The sequence below is a fragment of the Pseudorca crassidens genome, chromosome 12 (assembly GCF_039906515.1).
Source record: "Pseudorca crassidens isolate mPseCra1 chromosome 12, mPseCra1.hap1, whole genome shotgun sequence".
In the NCBI taxonomy this organism is placed as follows: domain Eukaryota; kingdom Metazoa; phylum Chordata; class Mammalia; order Artiodactyla; family Delphinidae; genus Pseudorca; species Pseudorca crassidens.
The window spans coordinates 53,444,238-53,462,692 of record NC_090307.1 but is presented as its reverse complement, the minus strand read 5'-3'; the positions used below and the strand labels follow the sequence as shown (position 1 = coordinate 53,462,692).

At 36.4% G+C, this 18,455-nt stretch overlaps 1 protein-coding gene across 1 annotated transcript in view; it reads left to right on the top strand.

Annotated features, from left to right (window-relative positions):
* Positions 1–18,455, top strand: part of MIB1 (MIB E3 ubiquitin protein ligase 1) — a 119,202-nt gene that overhangs the window by 47,821 nt on the left and 52,926 nt on the right. The window contains exons 10-12 of the mRNA XM_067699537.1: positions 4,470–4,577; positions 15,265–15,462; positions 17,602–17,753. Of these exons, the coding sequence (XP_067555638.1) occupies positions 4,470–4,577; positions 15,265–15,462; positions 17,602–17,753 (458 nt within the window). The remainder of the gene's footprint in view (positions 1–4,469; positions 4,578–15,264; positions 15,463–17,601; positions 17,754–18,455) is intronic.

Below are 18,455 nucleotides of genomic sequence, written 5' to 3'. Positions count from 1 at the left end.
GTCTCTCACACATCATCCTGGAGGTGCCCTTCCCCTCTCTGCTGTGTTGGATTTTTTGTTTTCTGTATCCTCTGTCCTTCTGTTTCAAAGTTTATTCCCTCTTTTGTGAAGTATGGCTTTTAGTAGCTTCTTGAGAAAAAGAGTGCATGGGAAATAGACCTTCAATATATATATATTTTAACCTTACTATTAGGTTTTAGATGGGAATAGAATTCAAGGTTAGATATTATTTTCCTTCAGAATAATCCCATTTTCTTCCAGCATTCAGAATTGCTGTTGAGAAGATTTACTAAGCCATTCTGATTGCTGATCGATACTGCATGTGAGCTGTTTTTTCTTTTTTTCTTTCAAGCATGAACATCTCTTTTTGTCACCACAGTCTGAACTTGTACAATGTTGTGCTTTGCTGTGGATCCGTTTTCATCCATTACTTTTAATGCTTGATCTTTATATTCTGGAAATCATGTCTTTCATATTTGGGAATTTTTGATCATTTTTTATTTTAGATTTTATCTTTAGAGCAGTTTTACAAACTAAAATTGAGAGAGGTACAGAGATTTCCCATGTATTCCCAGTCTATCCAAATGCATAGCCTCCCCCGTTACCAACATCACTTGCTAGAATGGTACATTATTTTACTAAGGATGACCTATATTGACACATCATAATCACCCAAAGTCCATACTTTACCTTAGAGTTCACTCTTGGTGTTGTACCTTCTGTGGGTTTGTACTAAGGTATAATGATATGTATCCATCATTATAATATCATACAGAGTATTTTTACTGCCCTAAAAATCTTCTGTGGTCTGCGTATTCACCTCTTTTCCCCACCCCATCTCTGGCAACCACTGATCTTTTTATTGTATTCATAGTTTTGCCTTTTCCAGAATGTCATATAGTTGGAATCATACAGTATGTAACCTTTTCAGCTTGGCTTCTTTAACTTAGTAATAGGCATTCAAGTTTCTTCCATGTCTTTCTGTGTCTTGATAGCTTGTTTCTTTTTAGTGCTGATTAATATTCCATTGTCTGGTTGCATCAGGGTTTATCCATTCACCTATGTAGGACATACTGGTTGCTTCCAAGTTTTGTTAGTTATGAATAAAGCTGCTATAAATGTCTGTATGCAGGTTTTTGTGTGGACGTAAGTTTTCAGCTTTCTTTAGATTAGTACTAAGGAATGTGATTGCTGGATCATATAGTAAGAATGTGTTTCCCTGATGATATATATTGTGGAGCATCTTTTCATATGCTTATTTGCTATTTGCATGTCTTCTTTGGTGAGGTGTTTGTTCAGGTCTTTGGCCCATTTTTTAATTGGGCTATTTTCTTTTTTTTTTTTTTTTTTTTGTGGTACGTGGGCCTCTCACTGCCGTGGCCTCTCCCGCCGCGGAGCACAGGCTTCGGCCGCGCAGGCTCAGCGGCCATGGCTCACGGGCCCAGCTGCTCCGCGGCATGTGGGATCCTCCCGGACCGGGGCACGAACCCGTGTTCCCTGCATCGGCAGGCGGACTCTCAACCACTGCGCCACCAGGGAAGCCTGGGGCTATTTTCTTAATGTTGAGTTTTAAGAGTTCTTTGTATATTTTGGATAACAGTACTTTATTAGATATGTCTTTTGCAAATATTTTTTCCCAGTCCATGGCTTGTCTTCTCATTACCTTGATATTTTGTTTTGCAGAGCAGGAAATCTTAATTTTAGTGAAGTTCATCTTATCAACTATTTCTTTCATAGATCATGTCTTTGGTGTTGCATCTTAAAAAAAAAAGTCATCACCATACCCAAGGTCATCTAGGGTTTCTCCTGTGTTATCTTTTAGAAGTTTTATAGTTTTGTGTTTTACATTTAGGTCTGTGATCCATTTTGTTAATTTTTGTGAAAACTATAAGGTCTGTATCTAGATTCATTTTTTGCATGTGGTTCCAGCACCATTTGTTAAAAAGATTATCTTTGCTCCATTGTATTGCCTTTGCTTCTTTGTTAAAAATCACTTGACTATATTTATGAGAGGCTATTTCTGGGCTTTCTGTTCCTTTGTTCCGTTTGTCTATTCTTTGGCCAGTACCACACTGTCTTGATTACTGTAGCTTTGTAGTAAGTCTTGGAGTCAGGTAGTGTCAGTCCTCCAGATTTGTTCTTCTTCAGTATTAAGTTGGCTGTTCTGGGTCTTTTGCCTTTCAATATAAACTTTAGAATCAGTTTGTCAGTATCCATAAAATAACTTGCTGGGATTTTGATAGGGATTGCATTGAATTTATGGGTCAAGTTGGGAAGAACTGTTAGTCTTTCTATCCATGAACATGGAGTATACTCCATTTATTTAGTTCCTTGATTTCATTCATCAGAGTTTTGTAGTTCTCCTCATGTAGATCTTATACATATTTTGTTAGATTTATACTTTAGTGTTTGATTTTGGGGGGTGTAATGGTAATGTGATGGTATTGTGGTTTTTTTATACATTTCCTTGATTATTAGTAATGTTGAGCATCTTTCTGTGTACCTGTTGGCCGTCTGTATGTTTTCGTTGGAAAAATGTCCATTCAGATCCTCTGCTCATGCTTTAATCAAATTGTTTTTCTTGCTTTTGAGTTGTATGGGTTCTTTATGTATTTTGGATATTAACTTATCAGGTATATGATTTGCGCATATTTTCTCCTATTCAGCAGGTTGCCTTTTCATTTTGTTGATGATTTCCTTTGCTGTGCTGTGATATTATGTTTTCAGTTTCATATTCTACTTGTTTGTTAGTATATAGGAATGCAATTGACACTTGTGTATTAACCTTGTATCCTGCAGCCTAGCTATAATTGCTTATTAGTTCCAGGAGTTTTTTGGTCTCTTTCAGATTTTCTACGTAGATGATCATGTCATCTGTGGACAAGGACAGTTTCCTGTCTTCCTTCTCAATCTGTATACCTTTTATTTTCTTTTCTTGCCTTACTGTATTAGCAAGGATTTCTAGTATGATGTTGAAAAGGAGTGGTGGGAGTGGACCTGCTTGCCTTGTACCCAATTTTAATAGGAAAGTTAGGAGTTTCTCACCATTAAATATGATGCTAGCTGTAATTTTTTTGTACCTAGTCTTTTTCAAATTGAGAAAGTTCCCCTTTATTCCTTGTTTACTGAGAGTTTTTATGATGGGTGTTGGATTTTTTCACACGCTTTTTCTGCATCTATTGATACAATCATGTGATTTTTCTTCTTAACTCTGTTCATGTGATGGATTACGTTAATTGAGTTTTGAATGTTGAACCAGCCTTCCATACCTGGGATAAATTCTACTTGGTTGTGGTGTATAATTCTTTATGTACTTTTTGGGATTTGATTTGCTAACATTTTGTTGAGGATTTTTGTATCTGTGTTCATGAGAGATATTGGTCTGTAGTTTTCCTTTCTTGTAGTGTCTTTGTCCAGTTTTCGTATTAAGGTAATCTGCCCTCATAGAATGACTTAGGAAGTTTTCCTTCAGCTTCTAGCCTCTGAAAGAGATCGTAGAGAATTGGTATAATTCTTCCTTAAATGTTTGGTAGAATTCACTGGTAAACCCATATGGGCCTGGTGCTTTTGGTTTTTGAAGTTAATTATTGATTCAGTTTCTTTATTGGACAGAGGCCTTTCACGTGGTCTGTTTCTTCTTGTGTGAGTTTTGGCAGATTGTGTCTTTCAAGAAATTGGTCCATTTCATCTAGCCTATCAAATTTGTGGGCAGTTTCCAGAATATTCCATATTATCCTTTTAATGTCCATGGTATCTGTAATGATATCCCCCTTTTCTTATATTAGTAATTGGTGTCCTTAGCCAGTTTTTATAAAAGGTTTTATGGATGGGAGTGAATGTAGTGGGATTAAGGAATTACACTTAGACTTGGGTGTATCCATGAATAAGTAATGCATTTACACAACATCTGAAGTGAAGAAAAGGTTGGTTGAAAATTACTGCTTTATATTAGAACAGTTGTGTATAGCTACCCTGGTAACTCATTTATGTATGCTTCATGGTAGTTTGCATTTGTCAAACTACCATTAGCATTTGGCTATATTGGCTGAATTGAATTTCTTTATACTGTAGCAGACAGTATCTTTTCTAAAGGTTTTTCCATTCACCTCATTGCTTTTTCTTCATTGAAACAGACTCTGAGATTTAATAATTCAAGTAGATATATACATGCAAAACGAAGGTAACTTACTTCCCTTCGTCCCTTCTTCCCCTCCTTCTTTTCTATTTTCACCTTTGCAGACTGCCTAAAAGTTTTCATAACTCTTTGAACAATGGAAATTTCAAGGTTCCTGTATCCCTCCCTAAATTAGAGAAACCAGTTTCTGGTGATCTATGCTAGGATATATAGAACACCAACCTAAATTGTTTTCATAGAATCATATAATTTGCTGGCTTTAAACCTACACTGTATGTATATATTGGCTCTTTCTGATTTGTGACATTCCTTCATCCTTTCTTTTTTTATTTAGGTGAATGGACAGTGTGCTGGTCACACAGCCATGCAAGCTGCTAGTCAGAATGGACATGTTGACATTTTGAAGTTACTTTTGAAGCAAAATGTGGATGTAGAAGCAGAGGTAATTAAAACTAAGCTTAAAGAATATTTTAAGTAAAAATTAATGTCCTAGAAATGGTACTTCTTATCATGAGATGGATTTTTTTCATTTTGAAATTTAATATTAACCTAAGGCTCTTCTGATTGAAAAGAAAAATTTGACAAAAGACAGCTTGAAGCATTTCGTGTTTTTCTGTGATGGCTCAATATTCTAGGCATAACCCTAAGTGAAGATAGTTGAGTTTCCCTTTGCTATGGTAGAAGCACCATGTTGTTGGAAGCCCAGTTGGATTTACCCATGAGTCATGCTGGGGAAATTGAGGGAATAGGAATATAAATCATGTGCGGCAAGATTTTTCCTGATATGTGACACTCAGAGGCCTTTTGTTGTTGTTGTTGTTGTTTGTCTCCTGAGGGAAAAAGTAAACTAGAATTTGTTTAGTCTTTTTGTTTCCTGATCTTTATATGGGTTTTTGAAGATTTTTATAATGCATGTTTATCGCTCTATGTGTGTATATGTGCTTAATTTAGAGTATATTCTTATTAAAGGAGAAATAAATGATTTTTACTATCATTGGAATTTCATTGTATGGCTGGTATGAGGGATGGCTCCCTTTGTTGTAGCTAACTATAACCTCATCGCTTAAAGAGTATATTAGAATTACATTTGTTTTAGTCTAATATAAGATTATTTAGGAATAAGCCAAATTCTATCAAAGTTTAACTAGGCAAAAGGTTGCAATTTTGTCCAAATGACACTGTCATCTGAGGAAGCTATTTAATATGGATTTGAATTTCTGAGGGCTAAATTTGTTGACCAGTCTGTTTTTACTAATTATAAAATTTTAATGACATATATTTCAAAAGAGAAGTCTTACATTATTTTTGCTTTTTTTCCCCAGTTGTATATATCTTGAGTTGTTGGACAGCTACTAAAGAGCCATTGGTTTTGTAGGTGTAAATAAGTCATCTTTGATGTTGGAATTTTTCTTTTGCCTAGAGCTTGAATTTTAAATTAGTATATTATACGTTTGTAAACTATATGAGACATTGTGTAGAATAGGGATGTAGCTGTGGGGTGGGGAACGAAGTTAGCACTATTTCTCAAGAGTAGGTTTTTTTTTTTTCCTTAATTGAAGTCAGATACAAAGCAAATGGTTGGTTATTACCGTACACATAAGCTTGGAGTTGGAGTGAAGCTCAGTAGGCTAGGTGTTTGTAAATAATTTATCTTTCACTTTGGAAACCACATCTCTTACTAAAAGCAGTAAGGTACAGGTGTACTTGTACCATACCTCCTCCTTTGGATTTCCATTCTGTGCATTTTCTGTTTCAAAAACCATTGTAGGCAGATGTAATTTGTAGAAATAGTGTGAAAAAGGAATATTTACACATCAGGTTAAATTAATAACACAGTGTCCCAACTGGTAGAGGAAAAACTACATTTAAAAATTGGATTGAAATATAAATATAACTCATTGCCTAAGATTAAAACAAAAATTTATCAAAGTTTCATTTTTCTAGAATGTAAAAATTAACATTGTCTGTCATAAACAGCAACATAGTTTGTTTAAAACAGTGATTCTTAATTGGGGCACATTTTTGTCCCATGGGGGCATTTTGTGGAGACATTTTTGATTGTCACAACTGGTTGCTGGGGAGCAGGGGAGTATTACTGGCATCTAATGGGTAGAAACTAAGGATGCTACTAAATATCCTGCAGTGTACAGGACAGCTCTCACAACAAAGAGTTATCTGGTCCAAAATGTCGGTAGTGCTGAGGTTGGGAAATCCTGGTTTAAAAGTTGGAGAAAATAGCTAATTTTACGAATGCACTTAAAATTGTGATTCATCATGCACTAGCTTGTTTGTAAGTTGATTGGTTGCTATTAATTTTTTTATTATTGGAAATTTTAAACATGTATAGAAATAGAATAGTATAATGAATCCTGTGTACCCATTATTCTACTTCAGTTATTTTTCCTGGTCAATTTTGTCTTATCTGTACCCTCTTGCCTCCCATTTCCTCCACTGACTTACTTTGAAGCAGATCCAGATATCATATTATTTAATCTGTAAATATTTTAGTATGTATCCTAGAAGATAAGTACTCTTTTCTAAAAACTTTATTGTACCTTTAGCACATGTAGGCACAATAATTTAACAATGATTTTTTAAAAATCTAATTTTATTAAAAGTTTGGAGGTTAGCTGAAGAATAAAGAGAATAATATATTTTGTTGTCTAGTTATCTCATTCTGTATCTGTATTAATTTTTTTCATTTCCATCAGGAAGTGAGCTCAAGATAGTACAGATTACATGTTGCAAACTATAGCCCGCAGGCCAAGTCCAGCCCTTCATTTGTATTTTAAAGTATTATTGGAACACAACACACCCATTACTTAATTTTATTGTGTATGGCTGCTTTTGTGCTACAACTGCAGAATTGAGTAGTTGTGTAGTTGTGATGAGAGATCATATAACCTGCAAAACCTAAAATATTTACTTTCTGGCCCTTCACAGAAAAGTTTGCTGGCCCCTAATATAGATGACTATTACAGATTTTAGTTGATTTAAGCTGTTAGTAAGCTAAATTATTTGCTATATATTATACCTTTCAAATATATGATAAGGTTACATTTTTTCCCTATTTCTTTTTCTTAGGGAAAACTCAGAGCTATTTTGGAAAGTTGGTTGTCTCTATGTATGACCTACTGAGTACAGTAGGATTACATTCTATTTCCTTCTTAATGTGTAGTCAAAGGCACTGAGGACTGTGAGATCTTAGGTATGTTGATATGGGTGAGCTAATGTTTGATCCGGGACTCAGTTGTTTTTTTTTCCCCCCTACTGATGAATATAATAGGTAAAGGTGTGGAGGATTTATTTTAATGGAAAGGAAGCCCACTTTTAAAAAGTGTGTTCTTTACAGTAAGTTTTTCAAATATAGTACAAATATATACTGAAGATATCAGTAAACTTTAGGTGGTTTCATTATTTAAGGTTAATGAAAACTCTTTTAATGGAGAATATTAATAGTAGGGAATAGTACTCGACATTGTCAGAAAACCCAAGTTTTAATGGTATTGTTGCTGTCTAAAATGATATTGGGCAAAAAGTTTAATTGGTATAAGCTTCAGTTTCCTCATCTATGAAAATAACTGAAAGGGTTGGGGAATAGAGTAAGGGAAATAATTAAGATACCATTTATAATGTAGAACACAATGGGAATTTAAAGTGTTATTATTACCTGTGTTCTTTTTTTTTAAATTGATTTATTTGTTTCATTTTTGGCTGCGTTGGGTCTTCGTTGCTGCGCATGGGCTTTCTCTAGTTGCAGCAAGCGGGAGCTACTCTTCGTTGCAGTGCGCGGGCTTCTCATTGCGATGGATTCTCTTGTTGCAGAACACAGGCTCTAGGCACACGGGCTTCAGTAGTTGTGGCTCGCGGGCTGTAGAGCGCAGGCTCAGTATTTGTGGCGCATGGACTTAGTTGCTCCGCAGCATGTAGGATCTTCCCGGACCAGGGCTTGAACCCATGTCCCCTGCGTTGGCACGTGGATTCTTAACCACTGTGCCGCCAGGGAAGTCCCTGTTCTTATTAAAGATTTCTTTCCAACTAGTGGGAGTTAGCAGAGTTTCTCAAAAAAAAAACCCAGATGCTAATTCTGTCTGATTCTGCTTATCTAGTTAATGAAAACAAAACTGTATAAACTTTTTATTTAACTGTAATCTGAAAAGGAACAGGCAAGTGGACTTTAAGACTGGTCAGTTTAAGGAAATTCTTTCCTTAAAAACAAGTCAGAACTCAGAATAATAACATCCAGAATGGCTCTAGGAATTGGTATATGTGGTTCCTGGGGATCCATGTTAATTCAGGTTGTGACTAGAGGCTTTCCCACCTCCCTACATGCCCCCCCCCCCGAAATACTGGCACTATTAAAAACATGGGATGTCAAGAGAAAGATTTGATTTATAAGACCCAGAAAACAGTCGTTAAGGTGCCTTTTACAGGAAGGCAGACTGCAATCTAAGATTGCCCAAATAAAAAAGGTCAGGTTTTCAAAGGGGACATATCATAGTTTTATAGTTCTCCCTTATCAGTAAATTTAGTTGTGCAGGTTGGGTCTTAAGAATCGTCATTCGTTGATTCCTCTTTATTTTCCCCATATTCCTCATTTGGTCTATCACTAAATTCTGTTGGCTCTTTAAAATATATCCAGAATTTAAACAGTTTTCATCTTTCCTGCTGCCACTGTGCTTGTCTCCTCACACTGCTCTTCTCCCAGATATCTTCATGGCCTTCTCTTTCACTTCTTTCAGGTATTTACTCAAACCTTCCTTGGGAGGGGCCATCCCTTGGCTGTCTTATCTAATCTTTTTTCCCTGCTGTTTTTTCTCCTTGGCACTTTCTACTACCTAACATTTACATTTTATTTACTTATTTCATTTATAATATTCTGTCTTCCCTACTAGAATGTAAACTCCATGAAGGTGAACTTTATCTTGCCCATTGTTGTTCTCCAGTGTCCAGAACAGTATTGAGCTCATAGTAGGCACCTAGTAAATACTCATTGAAGGAATGAATAAATGAATGAACGAACAAACCAGAATACACCATTTCCAGACAATCTAAAGGTTTTAATATGATCACAATACCAGCATCTTGATTAACTGAACAAGTTTTAAGGAAAGTAAGATGAAGTATAATATTATATTTGAGAATAATAAAATATTGACATAATAATATAATAGTTGACCTAATTTACTGAAAATATCAGTGAGTTCAGGAAATACTTAATTTCATTGATGGCAAAAATCATGGGGACTTCCCTGGTGGTGCAGTGGTTAAGAATCTGCCTGCCAATGCAGGGGACATGGGTTCAAGCCCTTGTCCGGGAAGATCCTACATGCCGCGGAGCAGCTAAGCTCGTGTGCCACAACTACTCAGCCTGCGAGCCACAACTCCTGAGCTTGTGAGCCACAACTACTGAAGCCTGTGTGCCTAGAGCCTGTGCTCTGCAACAAGAGAAGCCACAGCAATGAGAAGCCCACGCGCTGCAATGAAGAGTAACCCCTGCTCACTGCAACTAGAGAAAGCCAGCGCGCAGCAGCAAAGACGCAGTGCAGCCAAAAAAAAGAAAAAAGTCATGATGGTTACCAAGAGGATTCTGGGACGGTGGTGGAGTAGGAAGTACTAGGAATCCATCTCCCCATCTAGACAACAACTGCAATGGCAGAATCTTTCTGATGTAACTATTTTAGAACTCTGGCTTCTGTTGAAGGCTTGCTACTTCCAAGGGAAGGCTTGGGGGTTAATTTTGGTCAATTTCAGCTCTTAGCTCAGCAGGAGCTACACATACCCCACCCTCCAGCCCAGTGACAGGCAGCCAGGTATGTGTTCTTAGATCAGCTTGCAAGGTGTCCTAATCCTTGATTGCTGCTTCTGATTACGGAGGTGCAGGCACAGAGGTGGGTAGCCATTGTTGCACCCTCCCATTGTTGCAAACCCTTCCTCATTGGCTGAAGTTACTTCCAGAGGATTTAATGGTCTGTGCTTTTTTCTGCTTCCCCTCCCATTTTTCTTTTTCTCCTTTTGGGAGCCTGGCATTAAAGACTACAACATTCAAAAGCAACTGCATATATGAGGGAAATTAGAAAGGCATTGCACATACCTGAGGAAAGGTGCAGGCTCAGAAAAGACCCAAGGAGACCTTAAGTTTACACCTCAGGCTGTAAGCATGAAGACAGGCTAAAACAGTCAAAACCAAACCAAAACCAAAACCAAACCCTGCAGAAGGAGAAGGCTCCTGATTTCCAGACTTATGGCATTATTAGATTCAAATGTCCAGTTTTCAACAGAAAAATCACAAGGTAAACAGCGAAATAGGAAAGTATGGCCCATTCAAAGGAAAAAAAAAAAAACCAACAAGTAAATGTACCTGAGAAGAACCAGATGGCAATCTACTAGACAATGACTCTAAAACAGTTGTCTTAAAGATTCTCAAAGAACTAAATGAAGATGTGTAGAAAGTCAAGAAAATGATGTGTGAACAAAATGGAAATATCAATGAAGACATAGATCACCTAAAAAGAAACTAAAAACAAATTCCAAAGCTGAAAAGTATAAGAACTTAAATGAAAAATTCATAGGGGAATTCAAAGAGAGATTTAACCAGGCAGAAGAAAGAACCAGTGAACTGGAAGATAGGACAATGGGAATTATCAAGTCTGAGAAACAGAAAGAAAAAAGACTGAAGAAAAATGAAGAGAGCCTAAGGGACCTGTGGGGCATCATCAAGCGGACCACCATACGCATTGTGAGAATCCTAGAAAGAGAAGGCAGAAAGAGAGAAAGGGGCAGAGAGGTTATTTGAAGAAACAATGGCTAGAAACTCCCCAGATTTGATGAAAGATATAAACATCCAAAAAGCAGAATGAATTCCAAATAGGATGAACTCAGCCCCACATTGAGATACATTATAATCAAACTTTCAAAAGACAAAGAGAGAACCTTGAAAGCAGTAAGAGAGAAGCGACGTGTCACTTATAAGAGATCCTTTTAAGATTTTCAACAGATTTCTCATCAAAAACTTTGGAGGCCAGAAGATAGTGGGCTGATATCTTCGAAGTGCTAAAAAGGAAGAAACAAAAAACAAAAAAAGGGGCTTCCCTGGTGGCGCAGTGGTTGAAAGTCCGCCTGCCGATGCAGGGGACACGGGTTCGTGCCCCGGTCAGGGAGGATCCCACATGGCGCGGAGCGGCTGGGCCCATGAGCAATGGCTGCTGGGCCTGCACGTCCGGAGCCTGTGCTCCGCAGCGGGAGAGGCCACAACAGTGAGAGGCCCGCGTATGGCCAAAAAAAAAAAAAAAAAAACCAAAAAACCTGTCAACCAAGAATCATATATCTAGCAAAACTGTACTTCAAAAATGAGGGAGAAATTAAGACACTCCCAGACAAAAGCTGAGGGAGTTTGTTGCCACTGGACCTGCCTTGTAATAATCCCAAAAGGGAGTCCTGCAGGTTGAAATGAAAGGATATTAGACAGTAACCCGGAGCCATATGAAGAAATAAAATCTCAGTAAAGGCAAATACAAGGGCAATTATAAAAGAAAGCATTATTTTAACAACAGTGTGTAACTCCACATCTTATTTTCTACATAATTTAAGAGACTGATGGATTTTTAAAAAACAGTTATTAGCTTGTGTTTTGGGGCATACCGTGTACAAAGATGTAATTTTGTGACATCAGTAACTTGAAAGGGGTGGGGATGGAGCTGTAAACAAGTAGAGTTTTTGTATGTTGTTGAAGTTAAGCTGGTATAAATTCAAATTAGATTGTTATAACTTTAGGAAGTTAAATGTAATCCCTGTGATGACCACAAAGAAAACAGTTATAGCATAAAGGAAATGAGAAGGAAATTAAAACATTTCACTACAAAAGAGCAACTAAATACAAAAGAGACAGTAATGTAGGAAATGAGGGGGAAAAAAGGCTGTATGGCATACGGAAAACAAATAGCAAAGTTATGGAAGTTTTTCCTTCTCAGTAATTACTTTAAATGGATTAAACTCCAAAAGACAGAGACAGCAGAATGGATTAAAAAAAATATTCTAACTGGGCACAGTCTATAGGAGACATTTTAGATGCAGAGACACAGGTATGTTATTTGTATTTTACCACAATAAAAAATCATTAAAAAAAAGATTGAGAAAAAAATGCATGATTGTTATTAAGGCATATTAAGGATTCAATTCAACACGCATTTTGGTTCTTACTAGTAGTAGGTACTATGATACGTATTGGGAGTAAAGATGATTAAGATGCAGTCATAGCCCGCACGAAGCTCACAGTCAAATAAAAATGACAGACTTGTAAACAAATTATTATTCTGTAGTGTGATAAGTGATATGACAGAAGAAGAGTTAAAATAATTTTGTGAGAGGCAGGGCAAGTTTCATAGGAGAGGAGTTACCTGAGCTGAGTTTTAAAGAATGTGTATTTTCAAACCAAAAAGGTAATGAATAAGAGCATTGAAGTCTGAGAGCAGCACATGAACATATGGGGTGAAGTAAGTTGGTAAGTTAGTTTTATATATGAGGGAACATGGCAGCAGATGAGTCTGGAATGGTCCACAGAAGTAGGCTTTAAAAGAGGTTTGTTCTTTATATAATGGAGTTACATTAAAGAGTTTTAAACATAAATTCTGTGTTTTACAAAGAGAATTCTGTTTTTTGTGTGAAGAATAGATTGGGGTAAGAATGCTGGGTGAGCTGTGGCAGTAGGTCAAGTGAATGAGAATGAAGGAAGGTCTGAATTAATTAGCTGTAGAACTGGACAAGAGAGAATAGATAGCCATAGAATTTGGTGTTTGACCTAGGGGTTCAGGGAAAGGAAGTAGGTGAGTATGACCTACAGATCCTGATTTTGTTGACTGTAGTCTGTGGATATATCAGCTAAGGGAAGAGTGGAGCAAGAGGAGGTTTTGGAGGCTGAGAGGAAACAGAGGAGCAGGAGGATAGAAAGAACCAAGATCAGTTTAAGATTTAATTTGAGGCCCCTTTGCAGATCTTTTTAGGTAACCATTTGGAAGTGAGCTACTGTGTTGTCCCTCAACATCTCGTTTGTTGGCAGTATCAAAGACAGGATAATGACCTCAATGTTTGAGGTTTTTTGGAATATTTAAGATAAATTCGGAAGAAAGCAACAAAACCTGTAAGTTAAGGTCTTTGTTCAACTGAGATTTTCTAATTTAGAATAAAAATCTGGAAATGAATTGTTGTTTTCTAGTGTGTATATGTATTTTACAAAATCTTTAAACTTTCCTTGTGTATTTCCCTTTGAAATATATTTGGATTTTAAGGTTTTTTTTTTTAATGTAAACAAATTGTTGACGGAACCTGCATAAAAGTGTTTCGGTAGCAGTTTTCTAACAATCATAAATATATGGTACACTTCATAAATAGTTCCTGTTTTTATTCAGTGAGTGTTAGTGGATTCCCATTTTTAATGGTACGAGTACCACTAGATAGGCTTAAAAATTTTAACAGAAAAGAAATCCAGATTGGAGGTTAGGAAGATCTTACATCTAAGATTCTGAATACTGAAATGTGTTACTAGAGAGGTTAACAATACGTACACACAAACATATTTTTTTTTGTAAGAAGCTTGTTTTTCTGGAATGTTTAAATATAATGCTACTCAGAACAAGAGTTGAATCTTAAATCTTTCCTGTGGTAGTTTGCCAGTTCCTTTATGCTTAATGTTAAGAGGTAACAAAAACTCCTAACCTTGTTTAGCTGGAATGTTAGTAAGGTAGAAGTACTCCTGAGTCTTGGATTCCTACCTTTTCAAGAATGGTTGTCAAGTCGTCATGGACTTCTACTTGAGCGGTTTTACTTTTAGTATCTGTTTGAGAAAATATGCAAAGACCATAAACTGTTTTGAATTCAGCAACTGTTTTGTTTATTTGTTTTAAATATATTTAACCACAGTGGTATTTATCTGTGTTATCTTTGAAAAGTAGTTCAGATAAGCTCGAGTGCCATGTGGAGTTTCAAACCACTTGCAAAAACTAGAGTCCACCAGGGGCTACCATGGGTTGGAGAAAGTCTGAGAGTATGCTTACATCTGGGTGTTAAAATTTGAGATGTGTATGGAATAAAGACAATACCCTTATAATATCCTTCTCCATCTGCATCTAGCAAGGTAATGAGACTCTTTTTGGTATGGACTGTGTTTATTATCTTTATGGTGTAGTACAAGCATTTTTTTTTTAAAGCAGTTTCTTGCATTTGAAAAAAATTAAAGCAGTTGGGTCTTTTTCTACCTCTCGTCTCCTCAGAAATAATGCCAGCAGAAGGTGAGGCATTGCTACTGGATTCCTCTGAAATAGTTTTGGAATTTTGGATGTATAGAATTGTACTTGTTTATGTTTCATTTTTATCTTTAAATGAAATACTTAATTTTTTTCTGTTCTTAAATATACAGAAAAGTGTATGCTCACCAGCCAGAGATAACCAATGTTAACATGTTGATATATTTCTCTCCCTTAAAGCTAGTTGAGATCAGGGCTTCCCTGGTGGCGCAGTGATTGAGAGTCCGCCTGCCGATGCAGGGGACGCAGGTTCGTGCCCCGGTCTGGGAGGATCCCACATGCCGCGGAGTGGCTGGGCCCGTGGGCCATGGCTGCTGAGCCTGCGCGCTCCGCAGCGGGAAAGGCCACAGCAGTGAGAGGCCCACGTACCGCAAAAAAAAAAGAAAGAAAGAAATTTAGTTGAGATCATACTGTTTAGCATTCATTCTTTTTTTTTTTGAATTACTCAATCGCTAGCGTAATTTTTATGTTATTAAAAAATCTGTAACATTTTTTTAAATGAAAAAAAACTTCATATAGTTGTGTTGTGATTTAACATTTTCTAATGTTGGTTTACCATCATGGCTGATAAATTAGGAGTACTGAAGAATCAAGCTACTTCTGATATAACTATTGGTCTGGTATATGTGTGCATGATATAATGATCCAGATCATCATTTATCTTTGGAGTTAATCACGATTCAAGCGAATTTCTAGTTATTTTGTTGGCTCCATTCTGTTTTCTGTTTCCTTTTCTCACATTAATATGGTTCTTAATGAATTATTATAGCTTCGAGTTTTATTTTTCTTTCTAAAATATTCACTGACTCAGATTTAAATGCTGCTGTTTAGGATAAAGATGGAGATAGAGCCGTTCACCATGCAGCTTTTGGAGATGAAGGTGCTGTTATAGAAGTGCTGCACCGAGGCAGCGCTGATCTGAATGCACGAAACAAGCGCCGGCAGACACCACTTCATATTGCTGTCAATAAAGGTCACCTTCAAGTGGTGAAGACTTTATTGGACTTTGGCTGTCATCCCAGTCTTCAGGTAAAACCTTTAAAGGAATATATTCTGCAGGTATTCCTAGGATTCTGTTAAATGGAAGTGTACTAGGTTTTGTGGTAAGCATTCTTTTGTTTTCAGTTCTTTTTTGTATGATCGATCATAGTAAATGATACTGAAGGTATAGACTGTCATGAAATTGGCAGTTATTCCTTCTTAGAAAAGCCTTTTTTAAGAAAGTGTCAGTAAATCGATTTTGTTTGGGGGAGTTGGGGATGGGGACTTGTGAAAATATCAGCTCTGAGTTGATTTGATTTAACTTTATTGATCATGATAGTGAGCTTCACCATTTCATTATAGTTACTTCAGAGGTATCAAAAGTATTTTAATTGTAGCTTAATTTATCTTAGAGTCTGGGTCTAGTCATTAATCCAGTCTTGGAAGATTTTCTGATTTGGAAAAAATATATAGGGTTTTAGGATTGATTTGTAGTAGGATCTAATTTTTGAAGAGTCACCTAAGGAATGATTCTTCCCATCTAAAGTTTTGGCAACCAGGTGAATTAAATTGGATAGATCTCAGAGAAGTAATGAAGAAGAAGAACCAGAGTAATGGGACTGAGGGTTTGAGAAGAACTGAAAGAATCAGAGATTTTGTTTAGCTAGATGGTTACTACGGACTGATATTTCAGAGGTATATCCATTTTGGAACTGATGGAGTCGGGAACCGACAGCTTCTGAGTGGATGGCTGGATTGGAGGATAGGGGGAGGAATTGAGGGGAGTTAATCTGTTGAAGGAGTGGGAATTTATACCTGCTAACTTTTTTTGTCTTGGATGGGAGGCAGACTTATCTGTTGAGAGTGAGTGGGGATTGGTAGGTGTAGAAAGGGTGATTGAGAAGAATGATGAAGGTTTGGAATAGCTACTGTGGGGAACAGAAGGCAGGATAGATGAGGACCTGTAGAAGCTTATGCCAGCCATGTTAAGAGCCCATCTCAAGTTGGAGACTGTGAATTTTTAGTGCCACCAGATAGGCGGATAGAAGTTGGATTGTTGGATTGAACTTGTATTGGGAATTTTTTATGTGTGTGGATGAATATATCACCTGAGATTGGCAAACTTTTTATGTAATGGGCCGGATGATATTTTAGGCTTTCATATGATTTCTATCACAACTGTCCAGCACTGCCATTGTAGCCTGAAAGCTGCTGTAGATAGTACATAAATGGATGTGTGTGGCTGTGTTCCAGTAAAACTATTTACAAAAATAGGTGGAAGACTGGATTTGGCATCTGTGGTATATGCCGTAGGATAGGCTATATATGGCTTTACTGAGAATAGTGTTTATGACTATGATATGAAAAAGGTCTAAATTACCCATTTATCCAAATGACTGATAGTGAATAACAACTTATTGCTAAATCATTGATTAATGAAAAAAGTACCTTGAGAAATAGGTAGACTGAGACCGTCAGATTTTCTTTTTCATTTGTCTTCACTTTGAGTTAACTAGCCACTTTCCTGCCCTTTGAAAACATTTGGATTAATGATTTTCAACTGTGACTGCACAACATAATCATCTGGGGAGCTCTGAAAAACTATTGATGCCTGACTTTCACCCCCAGAGATTCTGGCTTAGTTGGTCTGAAGAACAGCCTGGGTATTGGGATTTTTTAAGAACTCCCCACAGATTCTAAAGTGCAGCCAAGATTGATAACCACTGACTTTAAATTCATTACTATGGGACTCCCAAGACTGGTGTAGGTTTGGTGTGGAATTTTAGAGTATAACAATTAATGGTAGGAATGTGGTATAGCAGGCCATTGTAAGCTAATGAATTGCGGTGGGGGGCAGCTTTTCCACCTCACTTAATTTTGTTATTTGCTAAATTATATTTGAGGGTGGTACTTTGATTTTCTTTTTTATTTTCTTTGGAAAGCTACAGCATGTTTATTGTCTTTTCCATCTAGACTGAGTAGGAATTTCTTTACTATAATGAAGCTAATATTTCTTGCCTGCATTTTAAAATTTAACACACAGCATGTTTTATTAACGTGTTGTTGGATATGGCTTCTGCTTTTGTTTCTTTGTTCAGTAGTTCATTATAAGTATTAACATTACATATAATGATTAATTGAAAAAGAACTAATGAAAGTCTCTTTAAACTTTTTTTTAAAAAAAAGGATTCTGAAGGTGATACCCCTCTTCATGATGCAATAAGTAAGAAACGTGATGATATCCTGGCAGTTCTTCTGGAAGCTGGAGCAGATGTTACCATTACAAATAATAATGGATTTAATGCTCTACACCATGCTGCACTAAGAGGAAATCCCAGGTAAAGATGTCACGTTTTACTATTTTATATGCAATTTAAAAATATTTTCCTGTTGCTGGTTCTCGTTTTCTGATACTTATGAGGAAATAATTTTGGTTTACTTTAATGTTTTAAATTGTTCTAAGGTCTGTGGACGTTATGAACTTCATTAAATAGATCAGTTTTATATGGTTTTTTTTTGGTTAAACTAATACAAGTATTATGAAATGACTATTTAAATATATATTAAATATGGATATAAAGTATCAGGAATACTTGCTTATATTCTAAAGATTTAATTAAAATGCATTCCATTTGGAGATTTATGTTTCTTCAAGATCATTCTCAGGTGTCCTCTAGCCCCATGTTATTTATTTGCATGGTAATTATTTTTTTAAACTTGTGGCTAAATAACATTTATTAAGTTACCTGATTTCTTTTTAATAATATAATTACCTATAAACTTCTAGTATAGAGGTCCTCCAATCATTGTTATAGTAATAGGTGGTCTACTGAAAAAAGTGCTTGCTGGTTAAAGCTCGAGAAAGACTTTTGGGAAGTCATAGAATTCATAAAGGATCTGTGAAGTCTCACAGAAAAGGAAAATGGTTATTAGCTTTGCTTAACCTAGAACTTTCTATGAGTGAATTTTTTGGAAAAACTTTACCTTGAGAAGCATTTTAGAAAATTCTACATTAGATGTCTTCTGTTTATAGTTGAATC